The sequence below is a fragment of the Ammospiza caudacuta genome, chromosome 2, assembly GCF_027887145.1.
Source record: "Ammospiza caudacuta isolate bAmmCau1 chromosome 2, bAmmCau1.pri, whole genome shotgun sequence".
Lineage (NCBI taxonomy): Eukaryota > Metazoa > Chordata > Aves > Passeriformes > Passerellidae > Ammospiza > Ammospiza caudacuta.
In genome coordinates, this window is record NC_080594.1 from 111,007,471 (window position 1) to 111,034,573 (window position 27,103).

The following is a 27,103-nucleotide window of genomic DNA, read 5'->3' on the forward strand; positions in this document are numbered from 1 at the left end:
TTGGAATTGTTTTTCTCATGCAACTTAGAAGGTTTTTTAAGTTGAACTGAGAATATAACCAGAAGTATTTACACTTGTTAATAGATGTGATCTATGTACATTTCACTAATTCGAGATAAGAATTTGCTATGGCCCTATCATAGACATCTTTTATGGAAAATCCTTTCCTTAGGAATTTTCCTCCTGAGAAGCTGAAAGGCCTCAGGAACAAAATGTAAGCAATGATTATCTGCTGCTGTGGAATGCAACAGGTGCATCTGGGATTGGTCTCATGTGGTTGTTTCTAATTAATGGCCAATCACAGTCAGCTGGCTCGGACTCTCTGTCCAAGACAGAGCATTTGTTATCATTCCTTTTCTCTTCTTAACTAGCCTTCTGAGGAAATCCTTTCTTCTATTCTTTTAGTATAGTTTTAATGTAATATATATCATAAAATAATAAATCAAGCTTTCTGAAACATGGAGTCAGATCCTCGTCTCTTCCCTCAACCTGAGACCCCTGTGAACATTGTTACATGGCCCTGATAATGACACTTTCAAAAGAACCAGAACACAGAGAAAAAAAGTAAACTTAGATAACTGAATCTGTGATACAACATTTTATAACATCTCAAAAATTATATAATTCTCAGCCCAAATTTACTTCATCTAGTTTTTTTTTCTATATTCTACGTTTTATTTCTGAATATGCATCAAACAATATGTTCATTAGCCATCCGAGAGTACAAACTCTGTCAGACATTGAGATACAGGGAAGGTTTGTAGCCACTGGCAGAAATTGTTCCACATTTGTCTACTTGTAAATTTGACAGGAAACCTGTCAAAAGACTGTGCTGCATTTTGCAAATCAGAATCATTTTCATGTCAGCACTGGAAAATGAAATTACCTAAATCTATGTTTAACTACCAGAACTATTATCAAAGGAATATTTTATATACCATGGGGAAAAACAAGGGCTTTTCCTTAACATTTTAAATATCTTATAAAATTGCTTTCAATGGTGAACACCATTTTAAATTCCTTAACTTCAGGAATCAATATAAGCGAGAAATCAACCACCATATCCTGAAGCCCTGGCCTAAAACCAAAATGAGCATTATTTACTCAAGATCCACAGGCTTCAGCAGATTTATGTACCAAACTAGAGTTCTATTCTTCTAAACTTCTCATTTGAGACATTTTTGCTCACAGCTTGATCACTCACCTTGAACTCCCTGAGTCTCTGCTCCATGGTTTCATATTCAGCAATTGCAACCTGAGGCATGGAGAGTTTAGTTTCTGACTGCTGCATCCACATAAGTATAGTGTTCATTGTCTCCTTGTAGTGTGCAGGAGGCAAACTGTCAGAAACTACATTCAATGGGGAAAAAAAAAAAGGGAAGGAAATAAAAGAAGGAAGATGGAAATAAAACAATTTTTCACTTCACTATTCGGATTGCTGACAGAAGACACTTGATAAAAGAAAAAGCCTTATTGAATTCTACAGCTGTTTTGCAAGACATTGCAACAGGCCCACTGTTTATCAGAACTATAAAAAATAATTTTGGAAGAAAAATTGTTTTGAAAAACGAACACACTCCTTCTAATGTTTGAGATATCTCTACCATTTATGAGTTTTGTGCCATTTGACTCCATTATTATAGGTCAAAAGACAACTTATATGGCCAACACAGCTATTTTAAATATGTGTGTTCAGAGATCAACAGACAAATCATTGTACTTAACCTACAATCTAATTTCAGAAATGTATTAAGAACTAAGTTTATGTATTCAATGTTTCTGTTCAAGCAAAATGTTCCATTTAAGACATCTGTTAAAAGCTTAGAAAATTAATCTTCCTTCTACAATAAAGTTGAATTTTATTGAACTGTGCTTATTGTGTCAATATTACAGCTACTGCAAATAGACAATATCTGGCACACACATAAGCAACTCATTAGCAGATAGATTCCCTCTGCTATCAACAACAGTTGCCTCTATGCTCACTGAAAAATGTGTAGACAAATAGCACGGCTGGTTGGAACTGAAACATTTCCAACTTGTTCATAATAATGAAGAATATAAAAGCTAAAAAAAAGTTGCACCCATTGTATTTCCTGTATCCTCCTCAGTGTTCTCTGGTGTTTCACAAAGAAATGTACGGAAAAATAATAAAGCTGTCCAAAAAGTAGTTTTGACAAACAATCCAGTTAAAATTTTTAAGTGCAAGCTTGCTTACATCGTACAGCAGTGCTTGGCAGAATGTACCTCCGATTTTAATCTAATTTTTCTAATTTTTTAGTTGATAACAGAATGCTACATGAAAAAAGAAATTACATTTACAGTCAGATATCATAGCAACTTCCCAAAATCAGAACAATCTCTCTTGTGAAGAATGCACATTTTATGGCAAACTTTCCTCATAAATGACTTGCCTGATGTGATTTATTAAATCTGGGGATTTACAAAAGATCAAACTTGGCAACAGGAAAGACAAGAATTTCTTCCCTTGTGAGGTATTTGTGATTCAGAGAAATCAATAGTAATAAATTCTTGGAAATACAAACTCAAAAATTTTCCATCTTACTCAGTAACATTTTAAATATTTTCTTTCCTTAGTGAAATTTGTATTGTCTTTGACTCATTTTATCCAAACAACTTCTACTTTACAATAGAACATACATTTAAACTCTTCACTCCAAAAAAAATAGAGATATAATTTGAGCAGCTCAGATATGTTAAACTGTAACTGTAGTTTTATTTAGAAATATGAAATGGAGTTTAGTGTTGTGATGTAGTGTTTGACTTCTCTAAGTAAGTTTTCCCTTTAAATGAAAAAAAATCTTATGATCAATGTATAACTTCAAGCATTTAAGTAAAAGAACAGCTATTTTGGTAGTACTGAAGAGTACCTCAGAACAGATGAAAACTGCTATAGCAAACTCCACCAAACTGCATCAAATTCTAATCCTGTAAGTTTGACAATAATAATAAAAATTTTAAAACCATCCAAACATTGCAAAACATTTCAATCATTACTTAATTGTAATGAGTTATGTTTCCTACTATTGGATAGACTAAATAAGAGTTCAATGGGATGACAAGCATTGATTTAATCAAACTAGTGTCTTTACAATTTGGTTATTAAATATAAATTTAAAAAAACATTGTTAAATTGAGTGTAACCATAGTTTTCCCATTTCACTTTTCCAGATTACTACAGATTAGCAAGAATGAAACACTTTTTGATTCTTTAAGATAGACAATGTGTCAGCATTTTCATCCACAAGGAAGCAGATTAACTTTTAGGATGGCACTTAAGAGCCTTTATTATTTTAGCAGCACATGAAGGAAATGGTAAAAATTCAGTCAAGCTCCCACAGTGGGATTCACATTACCCAGTAATAACTGTCTAAATAATCTAACTCATTTATGATCTCTCTGTGGGCAATATGTATCTCTAAAATCCCCATGGTAATAATATAAACCCACATTCAAGACTTGTTTATTTTTATCTTAAAATTTGCTTTGAGATAATAATATTTATGGACTAAAGTCCACACAATAAGCAAATCTCAATAATATGGATTCTGCTGTATGATCTAAAAAAAAAAAAAAAATATTGGCAATGAGAAAGATCTAGTATGTCCTCAATATGGGCCTAGTTTAGATATAGCAAAACTAGGTCCATGGCAGAACTGTAACAAAATATCACAGACAGAAATCACAAAACAGTTATTGTGAAATATCAGAATACACTTCCCATCCCAGAGGGGAAAAATGTGTTTGAATTAATCTATTCCACTTGTAGGGAATGCATTTTGGTGTGACTGACATTGTAAGCCCTGAGAACTGACAGGCAAATGCATTTGCACTTGCATATTTCTTTTAGAGAAAGTCCATACATGTGGAAACAAAATGCTCAAATAGCTAGCTAGGATTTGTTTCTAATAAACAGGAATATCTAAATATGAAAAAATAGCTTTACAACTAAGTAAAATACTTTGTTTTTCCTCATTGCTCTCTTGGTTTTTGTGACCAGATTTTTCACTCAAAAATATTTTCCGAAGTCAGAAATGTAATGAGAATACAATTATCTCAACACTGACCAAATCACCCTGGATAGGGTGAAATGTGTTTCTCCTGCAGTCATTACAAATCCCACTTGTCATCACACCATTGTGAAAGACAATAAATATAATCTATGGGACCATTTTAGTAAAGACTTATTCCCTGAAATAAATTAAGAAGATTGAACTTCATGTATTTCCAATAAAAATCTCTTCAGTAGTAAAACCAGGCTGATGTTTTCACAACTTTTTTTTAAATTATTTTGTAATAAAAATACTTGAACCAATTCATCAATAAGTCTTTCTTAATGAAAGCTGTGATTTTCTTCTCTCACATTTTTAACCAGAAAGCCTCATAAGGAATCTTGTGTAATACTTGATCAATGTTATGCAAGTGATTTAAGACTTCCAATTCTCTTTGTTACAAAGCTCATGAAAGAAACAGAAGGGAATAATAGAATCACAGAGTGGTTTGGGTTGGAAGGAGCCTTGAAGATCATCCAGTTCCAAGCCCCATCATGGGCAGGGACACCTTCCACTAGATGAGGCTGCTCAAGGCCCATCCAACCTGGCTTTGAACACTTCCAGGAAATTCCTTCTCCAGTTCTACAGGACCTTTTGTAACAGTAAATGTATTTTAAAGACACAATTCTTTTTTAGGTGGGCTTGTTTTTCATCCACAAAAATATTCATTTTTACCACTGAAGAAAAGGACAAAATCACCTACAGAGTAGAGGACATTATCTCATACACATTCATTTCACAGGCTGCTTTGTCCTTTTGATCTTGATTTACATAAAAAATAATTACCAGAGGAAACAGATGGGGTGAAAAAAAAGAAAAGAAATTGCTTGCACGCTATTTATTAAAACAATAAATTCTCACACACATCTGAACTGTATCTTCAGCTTAAAAGACACATTTAAAGAAGGTTAAGCAAGCTTTATCCCTCAAAATCAAAGAGCAATGAATATTTTTACTACTAAATCATAGTTCAGGTCTTAAAGAAAACTTTTAGCTATGAAGTTTTCAAGATACTTGCTTAAATTTTTCCTTCCTCAAGTATAGAATGATTTGTGAAAGATTATTTTATGTATCATTACAATTTCACTGCCACTTATAACCCATTTCCAATGTACTTAAAGCATCAAAATAAGTTAGCAGTTCAAAGTTTTAACCAAAGCAGAATAATTACAAATAAACTCTAAATGGTCATTATACTGTTACAGTTACTGTAATTTATTATCTTATAAAATTCTGCCAAGTTTGAATTGCATGAGCACTATGTAATTCAACCCTATAAAATATTGTATTTATGGATTAGAGAGAATAATAATGTGCATGTGAAATAATTTTAAACATGGCATGGGTAAATAAAAAGTCTAAAGAATCTTTCTATGATGCAGAAGGCAAAAGCTTTCTAAAGTACTTCCTGAAATAAACAGGAGAAACATCATTTGAATGCAGATGAATAATTTATGATTAGTAATAACAACAGCAATGATGACAATGATGACTTCACCTTTGGGAATTACTGATTCTGCAAAGGTAGAATCAGAACTTGAAAGAAAAGCACAGTGCATAAATTCATGAAGCAGACAAAAATGGAAATATATATGACTTTTTCTTTGCCACCTCCACCTTGATACTTTTAATTTTACCTGCGACAAAAGCCTTTTTTTAAGTTACTTGCTAAAAATCCAATTTCCCTCAGCAGAACGTGCATCTCAGTGAGAACATGTATCTCCATCAAGGCCACGACTGGGTAGCAGCTCAATGCAGCGAGACTGAGAAGCAGAAGCACCTTAATGGAATTCAGTTAAGCCACAGAAGTAGAGGAGTGCTGGAATGAATCAGCTGCCACCCAGGAGGGAGTTTGAACAGGGGAATATTCACTTACCTGACACTGAGTGCCAGCTCTCCCTGGGCTCAGGGGGAATGGGAGGCTGACCATGCTGCTCCCTAGAAATCTCTCTGATGCAGCAGCAGTTAGTTTCAAGACAAGTAAATATAAAGTACAAAACCTCCTTTTTCACCAGGGCATTACAAAATCTAAGCACTTCCTTGGGAAATCAAGTTATTCATACCCAAATCATTGCCAGCATTGTCTATTTCATTCCCTTGTGTAGATTACTGATCAGTTTTAAGCTCAGGCTGACCTTTAATTTTTCTATATGGCAATATTCTAGACATTACTCTAAATGTGTCTGGGGAGAAGAGAGAGCTGGATTGCTGCATACATCATATTCAACATCACATATGGACACACAGACATTCTGTAAAGTTCAAAAAATGGGGTTGCATTTCTTAATATTTTATGAGATTGTATCTCTTTCCTAACCAGCACCACAAAATAATGGAAAAACCCCAATCAAAGAGGTTTCAGAATTTAAATTGGGTTTTATAACTGGAAATGATAATCAAATCATGGAGAAAAATATGTAAGAAAATATAAGTTAGTCTTTAGTATTACTTTATTGACAAATCTGCAGCAGAGAGAAACTACTAAGCACTCCTGAATATTTAAAAAAAAAAAAAAAACAAAACTAAGCTGCCATCACTTTCAAAAACCACAGTCAAAACCTAACCAAACAAAAAATATTTGAGGGTGACAGTTCCCAAAATTAGAGAAAACTGTTTATGAGGGAAAATTTCTCTTGAAAAATAGAACGGCTAAATACCTTCATTCATCAAAAGATAAAGAATCAATGGAAGATTAACAAAAAAAAAGCCTCTCATAAAATAAACAAACCTTTTATGACAGTCAAAAAAATATATCTTTTTAACTTAAAAATCAACCTTAATTATGAATTAAAAAAGAAAAATCTTTTTAAACACGTGTAGGTTTTATTCAAAGGAAAGAAAAAAAAGGATCAAATATTATTACTGATCTGCAGCACAACATTCAGTCCTCAGGAGACTTTTCCATCTGTAGGAAATAATTTCAATATTTTCTATTAAAGTAAGGCCAGAATAAAGACACGGGATATGCCCATCTGTACAACACAAGAAAAGTAGTAACTGTCCAGAGCTCCATGCAATATTGATTAAATACTTCTGTTCTCCTGCACTGCAGGAGACTCTCCCCAGCCTGGTCAGTGCTTCCAGCTCAGGACAGCTGTTCCTGCAGCTGGCCAGGGCACTGGAGGAGCAGATTGCAGCCCAGGCTGGGGAAGGAATTCCCAGGAAGAACTTCACTAAAGCCCATGGCATTACAGCTCAGGCACTGAACAGTATTTACCTTACTGGACCAATCAACTGGTTAATTCATGGCCTCTCACCACAGTAAAAGTTGGTGTGGCAAACCAAACAACTATGGAAGTTTAGACAGAGGAGAAATCATAAAGAAGCCAGCATTCATGCTATGTTTCTGTTGGAAGAATGGCAAACTGGTTCCAGCATATAAAATGGTTTTTACATCTTGTCCATTTTTCACCCTGAATTTAGAGTAATGAAGAAACTATACACTCTGTAATGTTAAATTTCTACAATTCATTCTTTCATGACTTGCTATGCGACACTTGCATTTTATTTCATCTGTTTTCCCATGCATCATCACCTCTTCAGTTTGCATATGTGGACAACATAGCAGTGCAGTAATGTTGTATTGAAAAAAACAATATCCAAGACTCTCTGTGAAAGAATTTAGGAGGAATATTAGAAAAATCCACTAGAAGGAGCTAGCACTATGTCAAATTTCAAATCAGTACAATAATTTAGAGATATGGTTGAAGAGGTAAATAATATCTTTGCTGTTAGAAAAAGTTAAATTTGTATTTTTTTTTGTCTGATACTTTTTAAATTTCATAAACTAATACAGAAAGAGTAATTACAGATATGCTACGTATCATTAATTAGGAATAGTTAACTTTCTATTTTGGTATAGCATTTTGCCCCTTTTGAAAAATTCATTTTACTAAAAATATCACAAATAATGTTATAACTGGCAGTCATGTGTTCTGCCTTGCAAATAAGAAAGAGTTTGCCACATGACAAAAAACTAGATATGCTAAGGTAGCTACTCTCTTTGATAAGATTTATGGAGTTAAATTTCCATTTTGTAAAAATCTAGAGCAGATTCACTCCTGTAATTAAGCTGTCTTTCCTCTCTACTGACTTAGAGATGGACTGCCTTGTCTTATAATCCAGATAAGCAAAGACAGTTTTATGGTGCCAAAAAATATCACTGAATCTGCCCATAAACACACTAACAAGAGGAAGTTTGATGGCAGAACTACGTTGAGTGGAAGCTTTGCTTCTGAATAGTGTACCTTCCCTTGATTTCTTAATAAAAAATGTGGAATGAACTGATAATTTTTGAAAGACTAATTCAACTGCAAAAAAAGAGCACCTGAATTGCACTGCTGGTTTAGTATCACAAAAGCAAATACAAATCTGGGAAAGCAAAATATAAACACCTATTCCATACTGCTAGTCAGGCAAATTGACTTCTTGTCAAGAACACTTACTGGTCTGTAGCTGCTTTTCTCTGGCATGCATATCAGCAAATATTTGTTTGAAATGGCTGGTAAAAGCAGCAAGGTCAGCATCCAGAAACACTGGGGCTTGTTCTTTCTCTTTGAGCGCTTGACTTTGAGCCTTTAGCCGTTCAATCTGAGGCTGCAGGGTTGACATTCGAATGATTTCATCCTGCAAGTGCAAACAATAAAAAAATAAAAAAATCAAGATAGGATACACAAGAAATGAAGCCACTAGTGCTATGAAATCACCACTGTTTCAGTGCACATTGCACAACTATTTTTCTCCCAAATACATCAGTTACAATAACCATCAATTCAACATTTTAAACCTTTCCTCACAAATCAATACCTCTACTCCAAATAAAATTGTTAATTGAAATCACTGCTTAAACCCACCTTAAAGTCACTTTCACATGACATTTTGCTCAAAGAAAATAAGAATGATTGCACATTACATTTTCAATCCTAAGGAACATCTTTTTCATCTGAAGATGGGAAGAGAAAAACACCACGCGTACCATAATTCCAGACCTATGTCTGTTAGATTATGTACAGACTAAAATGAGGTAGAAAAGGAGAGATGAAGATGCCCAGTGATTTCTAGCAGCCTCACAGCAACACATTAGAGGCTGAAGTTAAGATTAGGATAGCACAGAGCAGCTGGAAGGGACTTTCAGGAAGCATCTATTCCAATGGCCTGACTGCTTCAGGGCTGACAAGTTAAAGCGCGTTGATAAGGACGTTTTCCAAATGGCTCCTACAGACAGCCTGGGGGCACCCACCACCTCTCCAGGAAGCTTTTTTGTTACACTCTTCAAACACCCTCCCAACTCCAGTCTAAACCTCCCCTGGCACAGGTTTGAACCATTCCCATGCATCCTGTGCCTGGAGAGCAGGGAGAAGAGATCAGCACCTCTCTCTTCACTGCCCTTCTCAGGAAGCTGTAGAGAGCAATGGGGTTGTGCTGCTATACCTTGTATACACTGTGGCATGTGCAACTACAGAATATAAAATAAATGAGCAAAGTAAGCCAAATGTACAGTTCACAGCAGAGATATTCAAAGAAAAATTTTCTGCACAAGAACAGAGATCTCCATAGGCATAATGCCAGCCTGGAAATACCTGAAAATTGAAGTAATAGCATAAATCTCAATTTGGGTTTCAATATTTTCTGGTTGAGAGCTTCTGGAGTCATAGATTTCCTAAAGTCAAACTTCTACTAGTATATTATGCAATTTATAATGCAACACTACAATATATTGCTGTTAATCAGTATTTGCTTGTAAGCTCTCCACCCACAGAGCTGTCTACAGTAAGAGAGAGAAGCAAATTTCTATGGTAGTACAGCACATAAATAAAAAACCATTAGGGAGACTTATAAGTAATTGGTGTGACAGTTTTTTGTACAACTCCTGTGATCCTCTCATATTGTGACAGAAGAATATTCCTCCATTTGAGTACACGACCCACACTGAATCAGAACACAGGGTATGTAAGAAGTAAAGTGGCCTGCAATGGCAGAATTTTGGACAATGTTCAGGCACAGATCCTTAACAGGATTTAATGAGGAACCAAAGACATAGATTTTTACATGAAAAAGAAATATGAAAATGACTTTAGGCCCACAGTTCCCTCTAAGTGTCTAAGTATCCTAATAACAAAATATTTGGGACAGATTTTTAAATACCCATATCCTGGGTTCTACTGCCTCTTTGATTCTTTACCAGTCTTTCCCTTCCTTGAACAAATGTTTTCAATAATTACTTTGTAAATCCAAAGAGACCATATACCATTTTTATAGTGAAACACTGTAGGTCATAACCTGTCCCACTGTTGGAACACCTATGAAGCACAATATCATAAAAAAAACTTGAACAATCTCTAACCTTGCATCTTTCTAACTGAGCTTTTACTGTAGCAGGATCTGTTGCTGGTGTGGGTTGTGTTCTCAGCCAGTTTTCTGCAGCAATTGCTGTCTGCTCCAGTTGCTGCAGCTGGGAGTAGAAGTCAATGATGTTATTTTGGTACTCCAGCCATGCCAGTCTTTCACTCAGCAACTGACAGAACTCAATCCAGCGGCTCTTCAGCTGCTCTGAGGCTTGTCTAATGTTGTCAGGATTCAGACCCTCTAGAAAAACAACAGAAGATGCTTAAAGATAAACAAGTTACAAAGAAAAGGAAAAAAAAAACAAGTAGGATAATTGAACAATTCAGTTTCTCTATTTGAGAGCTCATAAATCCAGTTAATGATTTATCACGAAATAACAGTTCTGAATCTACAGATGTTACACATTAGTGGGGAAAGCATATCAAAATATTTAACATTGCTGCCTGGGTAGTTTTGTTGCTATGGGAATGAATTATAAACTACATTAAAGTACAAGAATGGGAATAAAGCAAAAAGTAGAGATACAATACATAAAGCTAATTAAAACTGCTGTAAGAAATAACCAAATGCCTGACAGCTGGATTTTGAGAACTGTGCCTGGACTGAAATTAGATTTTAATGTACAAGACTGTTGCTGGCTTTTCTTCGATAAAATTGCAATTAATAGGAACTATATTCCACAGTTCTTTAGAGGTTTCTGGTAATCCAACCCATATATTCTGTATTATAAGTATTTTTAAAAATATCATAAACACTGAGGCATTAACAAAGTACCAGATCAAATCTCCATCTAGGCCAGTCCTGAGTGTCCAACAATGACCATAGGGAGACAGTAAGAAGACAGCCAAGAAACCATAGGTGATGCTTCTCTATGGTTATTTTCAAAGTGATAGGTTTCCTTGATGTAGTTTGCCTATTCCTGTGTGTTGTTCAATAATCATGCTTACAATAAAGTTCATAAAATAAAACTAACTTTAGTTATTGAAGACAAGGTAATTATTTAGAACAATTAAAAGGTAAAAGGAATTTTCTTCACTTTCTGTGAAGAAAGTAAAGCAATACATATGAAAGATAGGAAAATGTGTCTTAACATAATTCATAATCACTCTGTAATTTGAACTCAAAATGACTTCAAAATCATATTAACTTAATCATCCAATTTATTTTTCAGTGGAAGTTTAAATGTAATCCCTAATATTTTTTCAATTGTAATGACATGTAATGATACACATAGCAATAGAGTCAACATTGTTTTCAAAATGAGTAAAATTTTCAGATCACTGAGCAATGTCATATGCTTAAGAACACTTTTAATATCATCACACAGCCATACAATAGCCAACCAGTTAAACACAAGCTATGTTTTTATCAAAATAATAAAAATTAGAGTACTTTTCTCTAAAGCAAGTTTAAAAGCGAATTAGACAAAAGCCTTCTCTGTTCCACTTCTGCAATCTTTGATACACTACTGAATATGGGTTTTCTTGTTTGCAATCTGCACTCCAAATCTACAGGAAATTTTCTTTATCAGGATTAAAAAATAGTGAAGTTCATGGCAATTTTGGAAGGTAGTACATAGGAAATAGAGTACTAATTGCAGCCAGATGCTGTAGTAAAAAAGTAATAAAAAGTACTGTAATTTTTAAAAATAAAATATTTTAAGAAATTGCTATAGTGTATGGTAAATCACAGTAAATGATAATTGGGGATCATGTCTGTGGTGGAGCATCACAGTGCTCTGGCAATTCCTGTTCAGGGTCCAGCTCAGGGCTATTTCATTCAGAGCTGCTGGGAAACAGCCCGCTTGGAAACAGACTGTGCAGACCTGATAGCAGCTCTCTGGATATGCTTTTGCTCTGGGATGGTGCTCCAGCCAAACAAAGTGTACAGCATTTCAAAAAGCAAAACTATTGGAAAAAAAGAAAGTTCAGTACTACTGAGAGATAATGGGTGGTGGTTGGAGCAGCTCCACATCCACAATATACTCAAAAAAACTGAAGAGTACATTTTAAGGACTAATCAAGGATATAAAATGAACTTTGAAGTGTGAAGTGGTAAAAAAGGATTTTGACACATCTTAATAAAATCCAAAAGTGATCTTGTCCTCTGTGAGTGTGTGTGTGCATCTGGCGATGTGGTAGCATGACTACATTTTCCAGAAGTTTAATGTCTAATGAGCATGTGAAGAGGCAGAATAAACCTGAATGGCCCAGCACATCTAAATAACAACAATCAGAGACAACCAGGCACTCAGAAACTGACTCTTAACAACAGCAAGAACATGCATATGTATAGACAATAAGACTTTAACTCTGCTGTATTTTAACAATTGTTTCTGTTATGAGTTGGATATAAAAATGCTGTAAATTCATAACAGAGAGCAGATTATCTTGTCATTGTGTTCATTATTATCTCTGAACCTGGAAGATATTGCTTGTGAGTTTGGCAGACGAGATATAAAAAGATCACTTTATTTATTCCTCCTTCCCTTTCTTTTCAGCTGCCAGAGTCTCCCAAGTACCCTTAGGCAAGATTATAATTACCAGAAGTGCAGTCATGGATTCTCCAAATATAATAATACTTTTCACTGCAATATTTTCTTCTAGGATTCAGAGAGGACTGTATTTCAGATGAAAATCTAGATTCACTAGATCCACCTTTGTTATTTTTCTCATAGGTCCCTCTTCACATGAGAGATTTAAATATGTAAAAATAGCCTCTATTATTCAATTTTCTTTAATTATTTTATTTAACATCTAACCTTTGAGTCTAAATGTGATTCCATAAATACATAGAGAAAGAAATGCTTTTGCTCTTCATGTTCCTGAAATGGACAGTACAAAACTGCTTTATGCAGAGTCACGTTTGGTAAAATATTGCAGAGGTGCACTTTCATTAGGCAGAATATCCTACTGTAAGTAAGATAAAATCTCCATAACATGTGATTTTAAAACTTTTATTTTTCAGTCCATTCAGGTAAAACAAAATTTTCCATCAGATGCTAGCACGTCATTTCCAGCAGGATGTAATAAAATGGCTGTTACTTGCACTTGAGATCATTTGGGCAAGTTTGACCCATTGGAGAATATCAAGAATTTCACAGAATCACGGAATAGTGAGGGTTGGAAGGAAATTACCCAGTCCAACCCCCGTACCAAGGCAGGGTCACCCAGAGCAGGTGGCACAGGAATGAGTCCAGGTGGCTTTGGAATGTCTCCAGAGAGGGAGCCTTCATGATTTCCCTGGGCAGCACAGGGTTCCAGTGCTCTGGCACCCCCAAAGAAATTCTTCCTCTAGCTGAAGTGAAACTTTCTGAATTTTAATTTATTACTCTTTAATAATGTCCATTATTCCTTGGCCTATTTGAAACTTTCTTCTGTGATAATACTTATTTCTTGACTAAGTAAGCACCTTTACCAAGACATATCAAAAGTGCACAAGCAGGCAAAGAAACAATATAAAACCCATTTTCTGGTAAAACATTACTTTATGAATAGTGGTTGGTTAATAATTTTTTCATGTTTCACATTCTAAAACCTTCTGGTATAATCATTGTATAAATATACTGTACCGAGAGGAAACAGATCATTATCTGAAGTGCATCCATTAATTTTATTACCTTGTATACTGCACATAATAAATTGTGCCTGAATATTTTTAATTGTGCAGCACCTCACATGGAAGTGCTTTGGAATTGCCACTTAATATGAAATATATCTTGTTAAATGCATCTGTCATTTGCACAGCTCTGTGATAGAATAATGTAATATTATTTGGTTTCTGTAGCTCTCGACTTGTGTAACTTAAAAGATAATGTATTTCTTCCATAGAATGGTGGCATTTTGAAATTACATGTTTTATTGCAACAAATTGATTTTTATTCACTTTAATGCTTGCTGTCAAAATTCTCTGATTATTCATTTTGATGTCCTGTTTATTTTACTCTAAGCTATTATAATAGCCAAGTGTCCATTCCAAATGCTAAACTATACTTATGCATCAACAGATTTTTTATTCTCTTTTATAATATGATTTAGTAGAGAAAAAAAAACCAGATTTCTTTTTTTCCTAGAAACACTGGTAAACAGAATATATGTTTTCACTGATTTCAATCATCAGTCTTTGAAAGCATGAACAAGGAGAGGCAGAGCACAGCCCATGAGGGTAGTTGGGTAAAGAAGAATCCACCAAAAAATCATCAATGATTTCCCTTGTGATGGGAAAAGCCCTTCAAATGATAATGTCCAGACTCCCTGCCTACAAACACAGGAACAGCTGTGCTGTGGGAGAGGGCAGATCTTTCCAGGGCAAAAATACTTCTGCTGACAGTGGCTGACAATATTTATATACGACTAGAAGAATGTCCTGTGTAAATATGTTTGCTAAGAATATTTCCCTCTTCTAAGGAACAAATAAATTAAACCCTAAATAAAACAATCCAATTCTCTCCAGAGTCCTGTTTTTTTAACTTATTCTCTCTCCTACCTATCATAGAAAAAAAAGGCAAGAAAAGAATTACCAATGATTCAACAATGGAGTTCACCACTATTCTGAACTTGCTCTTATAACCCACCAGAAGTCTCATCTTTTTATGCTCTTTGTCTGTTACATTCAGAATCTTGTTTACGAGCAAACAGAAAGAATATTTTAAGTATTAAGTAACTCCAGCATAATTTGAATCTTAAGGAATCTAATCATCATTAGTCCAGATCTAATTGATACAGAATAAGTTAAAATTAACAACACAATTAAAAATGTCATCACTTGACTACTGAACTGATCTATGCCTTAAATCTGTTTGCTTTCTGTGGTCTTTTAATTACAGATTATACTGCAAATGCATGACAATCATCAATTCAATCACTGACTCATTTCCTTAAAGAATAACAAGGGGAGCATCATCATTTTGAATCTGTAAATTGTGGTAGTTAGAAAGGTTTTTCATTAAAATGACATAGTACATCTTCACTCCACTAGATGTTAAACTGCAGATCTCCCACAAATCCATACAGGCACACTAATTAATTCCAATTCCCTCCCATTTTATGGAAAAGAGTTCCACCACTGGAACAGGAAGATATGAAGGAACAGTTAGGCTGCTCCAAAAATGTTATTTTTTGAGATTCAGCAAATCTTTCATCTCATTCTTAGTGAATACAACAACCAAAAAAAAATTAATTTACACAAGACACAAACACTATAGAAACTTAGTTGAATTACTATGGAAAATATAAAGCTGCATAACTCTACTACCGTTTGAAATTAAGTTTTAAAAGTAATATTTTTACTTAACTTTTAGTTCAGTTTCAGTTGGACTAAATTGCAGCCATTAACTGCAATTAGATCATAATGATTGGAAGGAAAGGCAAATAGAGAGTATGTTGTACGCAAAAGTACAATGGCTTTACAATGGCAGTTAACTTCCTTTACCCTCAAGGAGTAATTTTGAGCATCTCACAAGATATTCCATTTGCCAATTCTTTGTTAAAATCATCTCATAGTTCTCACCAGCTAATGTTAATTATTTATTCTACTCTCTACTGCTGGCAATTACTGCATTAATTAACCATTCCAAACACTATTCTTCAATTTGCCTTTGCATTAGTGGAGCAGTTGAAAGTCCGAAAAATACTCAAGGTTTCAAGTCCAGAGGAATTGTTTCTCTTTTCAAAGGGATTGCTTCCTCCCTAAAACCATGACAATAAGAGATCTTCATTTTCACAGCCAATTATGTCAGCCACACTAGAAGGTTTTTTCTACCAAGGCTAAGACAATATAATGCATGACACAGATCTCAGAGCAGCTGACAAAGTTGAAGAAGTTGATAAAGTGATACAGGCTTGGTTAATCTACCCTGTGCCTGCCACTCAGTTGGAAGAGGTGCTTCCTAAATAAAGAAGTGTAATTTGAGAAATACTGGAAATATGTCTATGCATATCTAACTACATGTAAAACATCAATAAGGATGGACCCATGGACTGAGGGAGACAAAAGCAATGTCTTGAGTTAAAACTCCATGGGAATAATTGAGACAGAATTTAGTCTACTCGATACATGACATGGTAAGCACTACAGTGCGGGGTGAGCATTAGCTAAGAGGGCAGTGAGTTTGACAAATAACACCAAAATTAGTCATCATAAAGTACTGCATAATCCAAAGAAAGTAAACTGGAATTCTTGAGGTGCAGGTCTGCACTTGTCCAATGGAAGAGTGGACATGCCTAAATATGCCCTGGACAGATTCTGCCCAAAATCAGAACCTCAATGTGTCAGCATGCAAATTTCAGATGCTTCCCTAAAAGTCATGTACAATCAATTCTCCCAGACAGAAACATAAAAAGTCTGAACTTTTTATATCATCAACTATGGAAAAGTACCCAAATTATTTCAAACAGGGTGCAGATGTTGCCAGACTGCCTTCAGTATATTCACAGAGTCAGGGAAGGGACTCATTGTAGCAATAGTTACAGTAATGATAACAAAATATGTCCTACACATTAAATATGGTCTCTTTTATAATATTACACCTTCATAATTAGGCAAAATAATCATAGGATTCCATCTAAGAATTTTCTTTAGAAATTTCTTTAGCTTGGCTAGTTAGTACCTCAGACTTAAAGCATTTTACTTTTAGCAATTTAATTATTGGTTATTCATTGTAACAATTTAAGAGAAAATATATGTTCCAAATGTCACTTTACTCAGCATCTGTATTTCTAGTAATCATATCAGTATGATAGATGTTGGCCCATTTTAATTATTTGATTGCAAAGCAAGATATTCCTTAATATTAAGAAAAATGGCGTGAGTTAGTTTTACTTTCATGAACTTTTCCTTGGGTTTTGTTTTTCACTTACTTAAAAGTTCAAAAGAATGGTGTCACGTAATAATTTCGTTGAGGAAAAGAAAAAAAAAAAAAGACAAAACTCTTGCAGCTATTTTTCTTTGTTCAAGAGTTGTATAAACTTTGACAATTATTATATTCCAAAAACCAAATGCTAAAAATTTCTTCCAAAATCCCAATAAAATGTTATATTTTCTATGATACAGAACATTACAGAAATATGTATATTACAAAACATACATTTTATATTAAAAGTCAGGAAGTATTTTTCCCCAACTGGTTAAAGTAATTCCTTTGGAGCTGTCTAACTCAGATGTGTTAAGGTACTTCAAAGCTTAGAGAACTCAGAAAATAAGATTACAACTTAAGTCTCTGCACAGAACAGACTGTTAATATACAATTCATTACTGTGAGTTTCTAACACATGTCTCTGCATGGTACTAAAGTGGTAATACTTTTTTTCTCTTCTCTAATTAACAGATTTAACATTCAGAAATAATAAAAGAAATATAAGGCAATATCACTTTACCGTTCCATTTAGACAGCATGTGCTAATATAATTCTTGTGATAAATATGAACCTGTTAGTTGATCTAATCCCTAAGAAGATTATCTAAAGCAACTCCCAAGTAATTACCATTCACCATCTGTTCCACCAGGGCCTCAGCTGATCTGCTGGCATCTTGCAGTTTTCTGTACTTCTCAGGCTTTTCTCGCTGGATGGCCTGCAGCACGACAGGAAAGGTGAGTATTTCAACAGAGGGGTTTCATACAAGAAAGTAATTAATCTCAGGGATGTCTTCTGATTTCTTGGGACTTTCTAACGCATCATACTGCCCTGACTGCCCCCCAGTTTGCAATGAAAGAGGTAAGCACCATAAACCACCACCAGGAAGGGAATCGGTCAAAGTCAAATACAAAAACAGAGTCAGAACACAAAAAAGTTGACAAATGACACATTTCAGTATTTTATGGACACATAAAAGACATAGAAATTAAGAGCTATTTGAAGCACAATATTTCAGAAAGAAAATATTCATTAACAGAAATGCCTTGTGGAAGAATAGATTTGCTTATTTTCATGGTAAAAGCAAACATTGACCATTCTCACCAAATCACAGGGATTCACAGCATTCTTCAGTATCAAACCCATATAAATTTGATTGCTTTTTTACTATTTTATTTGAAAACAAAATAACATCTGTAAAATGCATATGTAAGACCACATGCAGCAGACACCCATATATGGGCTATTAAGAAGAAGAGTCAACTGGAGATTCAATACAGGCTTCTCATCATGTTTTGTACTTAAATACTCTCGAATCACATTTCTGTACACAAAAATTGCTCACCAATGTTCAGGCCAGCAAGTAAGGCCTAGTAAAGGCCAGCTGCTAAAATGATAAGATATAGTAGGAATCTAAATTTAAATACAATTTTGGGTCAGTAGAAATACTGATGGTAAGTAAATTCATTTTAGATTTGACAGCTCATCAATGCTGTCTTGTAATTAACACAATGGAGTCACTTCATTGATTTTAAACTAAATTAGTTGCATAATTTAGGTGTAATTTAGAAGCTCAAAGATGCAACAAGCTCAAAGATGCACAGTCAAATTTGATACTAAAAATAAAACAGACTATATATCTCCCAGAGATTCTGACCAACACAGTGTCCCACAAATCAAATCCCTCACTTTTCTGCAGCAGATACACACATAGAAGGGGATATGATCCCCCAAATCCTACATGATGTATAAGGAAACATCACACTTGGCCTTGGCTGCAGTTTCACAGGCTGGCTGATGCCACTGGGCTTCCCCATCACCCCGTTAATTTCCACAGCAAATTTAGATGCTGCATGACTTCAAAAAGTCTCTTTTGACTGAAAAGAAAGCTTAAGCAGGTGTCTAAGCATGCATTAAGTAAAAGAACCTTATATACATAAATTTGGAAATATTATTTTGCAAATAGATTGTTGCACCCATATAGAATGACTATAAACACCTTTGAAGAAACTCTCTTAAATAACTTTTAAAATGTGATGTTTAAAACATCTTCAGTTTAACAAGAAGCAACTCCCATGAAGGCACTGCAAATGAGGAGACACAGAATCTTGGAAGAGAAATTTTCAATTAAATTCACGTTTTTCCTCAGCCTACCTATAACTGCTATCCATTTGTGCATATAGAAATTGCTAAACAGCAGGCTTTCTAACAATATCAAAGATTCTTTTCAACACTGTCACTAAAACAATTTTGGATAAATGAGATCTATAAAGAAAATATATTTAGAAAATAATAAAATAGTTTCTATTTTAGAAACATATTTTAATATATAACTAAATTACCACTGAAATATTATGAAGTTTAATCCCACAAAGTTACAGATGACTGTATGAATTATCTCTCATTTTCGTAGGTCAATAAAATCTTGCACAATTACCCAGAGCAATTTAAATATTTTCCAAATTTAAAAAGTAAATTAACTCTCTGCAGAGTTCCAAAATCTCTTACAGAATCTTAATTAATACTACTCTTTCTATAATGCTAGGTATAATTAACATGAGAATAACTACTGAGAACTCAAAGGAATCGTTAAAACACTAAAATATACTGAAAATAACTCTATTCCTTCTGTAACACCAGGTGTGTTATTATCATGTGTATAACCATAGTGAGCAGAAAAAAATTATTTTAAAAAAACAAAACCACTTCATAAAATATGCTAAAACTTATCTTTTTAAAATATAAAAATGATAAGACATAAAAGCTTGTGGAAGTCAACCCTTCCCTGCTCAGCATATGTTATGTGTGCAGGAAAACGTGGAGAAATGTTCACCTCTCTACTAAAAGATTCAAGTTCCCAGGTCCTGGCAGAAAATATAAACACTATGCATAGAGTCCTTAAATAAACATATCAAACTTTCAGTCAACTCTTTTTCCATTCATTTTTATGCAATTGGCATATATTATGCAAATGAAGGTTGAACCCTGGTTAGAGGAGGACAAACACACACAGGAAGCACAGTGATAACCAAAGGAGAAGAAACTGAACTCTTGGTTCCTCCTACAAAGACAAATGATGTGGCCTGGGGAGAAAGGAGGAAATCACTCTAGTTACTCAAAACAATGAGCACATGTCCCTGTCATCGCTTGCCAAACCTGCAAATTTTGTCTTGGGTTTTTAAGAACCTCAGGAGAAGTATTTCCATAACCCAGTGTCAAGTGCCTAGAAATGAATGGAGCAGTCCTGGAATCACCTCTCATTTACCTCTTTGGTTCTGTTTTCTTCATTTTTTCCTTTACTGAAGGGGACCATCCTGTTGATCCAAGTTCATTTATGTCACAAGTAGAATGGGAGATTTTTAAAGGATTTGTGAAGTTTTGAGACTTAAATTCTGTATAATAATATTATACAGAATAATATAATAACAGTAATATAATTCTTATTCTGTGTAATAGACACTTTTTGACAACAGTGGCAGTGCCTAAGCCACTTCAAAATATTTCCAAATATATAACCTCCCTCCTTTTTTTTACTCTTTTTGGCTTCTGTAAAAGAATTTTCAGAAAAAAAAAGACCCCAATATTAGAGGAAAAGGTTAACTTGGTTAACTTAATGGGCTTTTGTCCAAGTAGAGATTAATTATCTTTTGGACTACTTTGCAACAGACAATGCAAATGCATTATAGCTCAGTTTTAATTGATTGAAAAACATTATAAATTAATCTTTAGCTAAGTGCTAGCCAAAGGCAAAGGGGCTATTTTTACAAATCTAAACATTTTATTTGACCTTGAGATTTTAGTTGGCAGTTAATGACTTCATAAACTAGAAAATAGTGATGGCTGGAGAAATTTGGATATTATTCATATATCAAATCAACATCTTTCTTTGGGAGCTCTGTGAAAGGATGCAGGGCAGCACTCCCTGACCTCCTGTGGTGGTGACCCATCACCCCTGAGGGCAGCGAGGGAAACATTATCATCCCCACCTCTGACAGTGATTCAGCTCTCAAATACCATGCGTAACAAAGCATGCTGGAAAAGGTCACTAAAACAAAACAAACATATGAGAATGGGACTTCTGAGAATGCCAAGAGAACAAATTTAATTGTCTAGGATATCTGACATTTTCCCTTACATCTGTTCCTTCTGTTTCTCTTTGATTCTGAATTTCTAGGTGCTTCCTCTTCTTGGGTAACCAAAACTTCTTTCAAGGATTTTTATTCCAAATTTCTTGTTGGATAGTTTCAAATCCAATTTACTAAGTAGGATTTACTTCCTGAAGTTGTGGAGGTTTTTTGCACCTGAACCTTTATATATTTGAACTTGCAATACTGAAAGCTCAGTATAGCTTAAGAAAAACATGGAAGTCCTGAGTCATTCTGAGGTCTGATTTTAGTAAAATACACACACTAACTGTAGAATGTTTATGGTGGCATGTAGTATAACAATATTTACGACATTAATGTTTGGATGTCTCTGTTATTTAGGAGTATGGCTGTTCAATAAATTCCTTCTATTGTTCTGGCTTTGCAGTCCCCCTGCCCAGGTAAGGTAAATATCTTTCTTCTGTATCAGGGTATAAATACTTTTCTTCTCCCCAGACATAGGAATGGACTTTTTGCACATATCTAATATATTCAAGCTACATAATACATCTGCCAAAGGCTAATTTCCTGCCAGGATCTGAAGAGCAGCTGCCTTAGCAAACAGAGTCACTGCATTTCATACAGCCTGCTCTTGGCTCTGTGTCCCCCAGGACTCATCTGAGCTGGGATGGGAGCAAGCTTTTGCACTTTATGAATCACCAATGATGGCAAAAGAGATTTCCTTGTGGATTTCATTTCCGATGCCTCTGTCCCTCTATCATGCAGCAGATGCACTTCCACTCCATCTTATGGATGTGACGCCTCATCCATGAAAAATGATGGGCAGGAGCAAGCTGCCACAAGAAAAAACAATCCTGAAACTAGTAACTGTCCCCAAAAGAGCAGCAGAAAAGAAAGGAATCCCAAAAAAGGCTCTAGGACTCAGCACTGACTACAGCAGGGAATAAAGGAGAGTTTTGGCATCAGCCAACCACAGGTGTTCTGTGCTATACAAAATTATGTATTCATATGGGCAAAACCACCAAAATTATAAAGTAAGGACAAGATGGGACTTCTGCACACGTGTGTAGATGGTCACATGCATGCATGTACAACACTGGGGTATGACTGTGGATGTCAGTGCACGTCCTGGTTTTGCCTGGGATACAGTGATTTTCCACTCGATAGCTGGGAGAGTGCTGTGTTTTGGATTCATTATGAGAATAATATTGATAACATTCATGTTTTTGGTTGTCTAAGTTTTGTCTGTCCTAAGTCAAGAACTCTTTTTGTGTGTCTTATGCTCTGCCAGTGCTACACAAAAAAAAAAAAAAAAAAACCAAAACAAAAAAACCTGGGAGGAAACACAGCCAGGACAGGTGACCCAAACTGGCCAGGAGGATGTTTCACACCATAGAAAAACATGCTCAGTGTAAAAACTGGGGGAGTTACTGGAAGGGGCTTATTTGTGTTTAGGGTGCGGGTCTAGCCTTGGTCAGCAGGTGTTGAGCAATTGCATTGTGCTTCCCTTGCCTGTTGTTTGCTGTTTTCTTTCTGTTATCTGATTTATTATTTGCTATCATTACTATATTTTCCTTTATTTCATTTATCTATTCTTATCTGAACCTACAAGTTTTACTTTTGGTTCTCCCCATTCCCAGGGGTGGGTCGGGGAATGCGAGCAGGTGTGGTGCTTAGTTGCCAGCTGGGCTTAAAGCACAACAGAACAATAAAATCTATTTCAATTATCTCTCACATATGTTTTCCTTTCTGCATTTCATTCTTTTTTATATGCCTTCTACAACTTTACTAGAAATTATATAATATGTTAAAACACATACTATCTTGTTTTCCATTGATTAGAGGTACATTTTGAGAGAACTAATAACTAAAAGTGTTAACAAGCAGCAACGAAACTTTTCAAATCAATGAACTGAAAAGTACTTTCTGCTTTGTCTCTCATTTAATTGATTGAGACAGAGATAAGACCAGGAAAAGTCAGGTCAGGACAAGTTTTAAGACCTGGCATTTATAAAAATTTGATATTTTTCTTTAATTTGTTAAAAAGCGTGTTCAAAGACTTACACTGACTGAAAACGATTCAACACATAATCCATGTAGCACTTGTCAAGTGTCACCTTTCAGAGTTCTCACTCTAAAATTAATACATGCAATAGAATGTTTTCTCCCTTAGAGAAACCAGAAACTTGTTAATGTAACTTGATTTTCTCTATAAAATGCTTATTTTAAGAGCAGTGACACTCTGTGAAATTAAAATGGGTCTTGGTCCTTAAAAATATTTTCAATGTTAATGAAGGATACATATCGATTTTTCTTATATCTATTTAGAATTACTGGTTTGTTTTAGACCTCTCTCATGGCAATATAAATAACTAAAATAATTGCAAGAAACTTGGAATTTAACATGGGATTTAAAAATGTACACTTACAGTCAAAAAATTCCATGTTACTCAATCTTATCAAAGCTGATTCATGATGGAAAAGTAAAATATGAGAAAAACAAAACATATCAGCAAATCTAAATTCAATACAGTAACTTTGCTCCACCTCTTTGTTTTCTAGGAATAGGTATCAACATGGGTTTTAATGATGTTCCATAACATAGTATGCTACTATCCAAGATAATTATAAAAACTCTCCTTTCTCATCTTTGAGAAGATGGGCATTTTTTCACTGATCTACAAAAATAAAATAAGGAAGAAAATTTGTAACAGTTTAGTTTTCAAGGGCTAAATTCAGTGATTCAGTCTATGACACACAGACACACAAACAGCAACTTTTTAAGCAGTGCAGAACCATTCACTTTGTCAGGAAATAACAGGTTTTTGTTCGGATATGGTACTACAGTAGAGTAAAAAAAAAAAAAACCAAAAGGCAAACAATGAAAGCCCCATGGAAACTGGTGATTGTCACATATATTTTACAGCTCTGTGAAGAAAATAGATATAGATTTCTTTTAGCGTCCACTCCAGTGACACTTTTCATATTCTTCAGTTTTTGCATGTATGATGTCAAATTAAGCTGTTAGTATAGAATGGAGGTGCATATTTAAGTAATGATAACTTAATATAACTTATAAATTTACATATGTATGTAAATTTATAGATATATATAAACCTTAATATCTATATATATTTTGGTATAACTTTACCAAAGACTGTCATGGATTTACAACACCTTAATTAAATATGAATACGTATGAGCAAAAACAACAACAAAAATCTATGTGTTCAGACAGTCTGTGTAGTAAATTTGGTGCCAAAATCTGAAACTCGCAGAAACAGTGAACACTTCTAAATTTATCTTGGACAATCAATGCTTGTCAGTCTACATTTGAAATCCTTTAAGCTTGGACTCTGAAAGCACTTTGGCAAGCAAATACAGACTAGCAGACATGCACATGAGTAGTTTCTCCTACATTGACTCTTTCTCTGAGGTCTGAGAGGTTTCCTTCTTTCCTGAAGACGGCGAACTCAGGGCTCTGCAGCAGTGCCTCGGAGCGGGTCATCCAGCTGTGCAGCTCCGTGGTATCCGAGTCAAACCTGAGGGACAGAAAAGTGCAACAGGACTTTCAGCTTCCACAGCTCCTGAGAACAGGATTGGCAGCAAACATGGTCATTTAAACAAGGGAATAAACAGCGATTTGTATCAGCAAAACGCAGTTTTAAGCTCCCATATCTCATCAGGGAGTTCATAAAACTATTCATTTTTAAATTTAGAAATGCAGAAAGAGTTTTTCATTTTTAAGACCCGATTTGACAGCTGAACAGATGCAATAATTTCCAGAGTAAGTATTCTAATTTTTCAAGCTAATGTTTTTGGAAGATATGAAACAAATGTCTGTCAGTGAAGAAAGAGTATCACAAGTCCTGTTTGCTGAGGTGAGGATTCAAGACCTATCAGTCAGACCAAACGCAGCCTTCAAACCTGCGAGATCACTGTCCCAGCTTGTGATTGTGAAATTATGAAGAAAATTCAAGGAGAAAATTTGATGAAAGAAGATTTTTCTGATTAACTCAAATTTGTTCTACGATGTAACCAACTAATCAACAAGTATAATTTGCCACAGTTAAAGCTTTAAAACCAAAATTAAGCTCCTCAACTCTCTGCACTTAATTTATAACTAGTTTTTACTCCATAGCCCTCTTTACTACATTCTGGATTCTTTCATCAACTTCTTTAAAACTGATCTTAACTTGTGTTAACCACTATTCAAGTAATGTCTCAAAATGCAGATATTCAAATTACTAATGTCTAGAAATTTCAAATTGTGATTCAGCATCTACTGTAGTTTTAAAACAAGAAGCTTCAGACAATATTTGTTGTCAGTTATGCCACACTTTCTGCTTGATTGCATTTCCTTATTGCACTGTATGTTCTAATATTAAATCCCTTTTGCAGCTGACTTTCCTTCTGCAGCAATATGCTGAACACAACAGAGCAGAAAGACCTAGGGGAAAGAATAACAAGCTGTATCTTTCAGTTTGCTTTATGACTATAGGTTGTATAATTTGCATACAACTGGAAATCTACTAAAAACAGTAACTTGAACAACAATTATGCCCCTGGGGGAATTAATTATTTTATAAAAATACACTTCATTTATACAAGGATTTAGACTACTAAAATACAAAGATGTAAGGCAAAACCAGGTGCTACATAAATCTACATATACAGAATTGAAAAATGAATACAAGAAAGTATTCCATACTTGAGTTAATATTTATGCTTCCTTTTTTCCCTTCTCCACTGTGATTTTTTGTATTCATAAATAATGAAAGCAAAAGAAAAAGAATCACAAACTGCCTTAGTCCAATATTCTACATTCAATTTTAAAACTCTTAGGAATAATTTTGATAAAAAAAATTCCTGATCTTACTAACTGAATACTCATTCAAGGAGAAAAAATTGTGACTTTGAAGTAATGGAAGGTGAAGAAATCTTCAGTTTTAAAATAAACTACAAATTCTAAGGCAAAAGCCAAAATAAAATTCCCAGATTGTTCAAGGAATGTTGGCGCTGTTCTAATCCCTGAACATGACCTCCATAGCCAGTTGAGATCTTCCTATTTCAGCTTTATTTCTGATAATTAAATCAACTGCAATTCTTGAAATAAAATGCTATCCTTTGTTCTACAAATAATAACTGCATATTTGATGATTACAAAACACCAGACATCTGATAGCAATGGAGTTTACCAGTCCCTGAGTACTAAAGTTCCTTGGCTGCAGGTAAAATTGTATGAGCTCTGGAATTTGTTTCATTCTGAAGCTGCAGACAAGTAGAATCAGTAAATCCTGTAAACTCTGAAAAATAGCCTGGTTTTACCCTGGTACAGGAAGGAAATTGACAGAAAAATGTTTATCAGTGATCAATTCTTCAAGAAAAAGGATTAAGCCCTTGCCTTTGCAGCACCTGGAAGAGGAATGGGAGCATTTGGGATAGTTTTGACAGCAGAACAAAACAATTAGGAACACATCGTACGGCCCAGAGAGCCATCAGATGGTGGCAAACGTTAGACATAGATCTTTAAGGTCCATTCCAACTGAAAGTATTGTATAATATGATATGATTCTCTGATATGACCAAGCTGATCTCACAGCTTGCTCAATAACAGATTGCTCTGCCACTTGCAGTTTCTTCTGGAGATAAATATAATTTCAGAAACAAAGCCTCCTGTTCAAAAAAGGGCAATAGGGTGAGGGGCAGACAAGAATTAAAAATACATA

At 34.7% G+C, this 27,103-nt stretch overlaps 1 protein-coding gene across 1 annotated transcript in view; it reads right to left on the minus strand.

The window, feature by feature from the left end:
• Positions 1 to 27,103, minus strand: part of DMD (dystrophin) — a 979,219-nt gene that overhangs the window by 646,654 nt on the left and 305,462 nt on the right. The window contains exons 18-22 of the mRNA XM_058822052.1: positions 24,793 to 24,916; positions 17,899 to 17,986; positions 10,417 to 10,658; positions 8,519 to 8,699; positions 1,205 to 1,350 (exon numbers count right to left, since the gene is read on the minus strand). Coding sequence (XP_058678035.1) covers positions 1,205 to 1,350; positions 8,519 to 8,699; positions 10,417 to 10,658; positions 17,899 to 17,986; positions 24,793 to 24,916 — 781 coding nt within the window. The remainder of the gene's footprint in view (positions 1 to 1,204; positions 1,351 to 8,518; positions 8,700 to 10,416; positions 10,659 to 17,898; positions 17,987 to 24,792; positions 24,917 to 27,103) is intronic.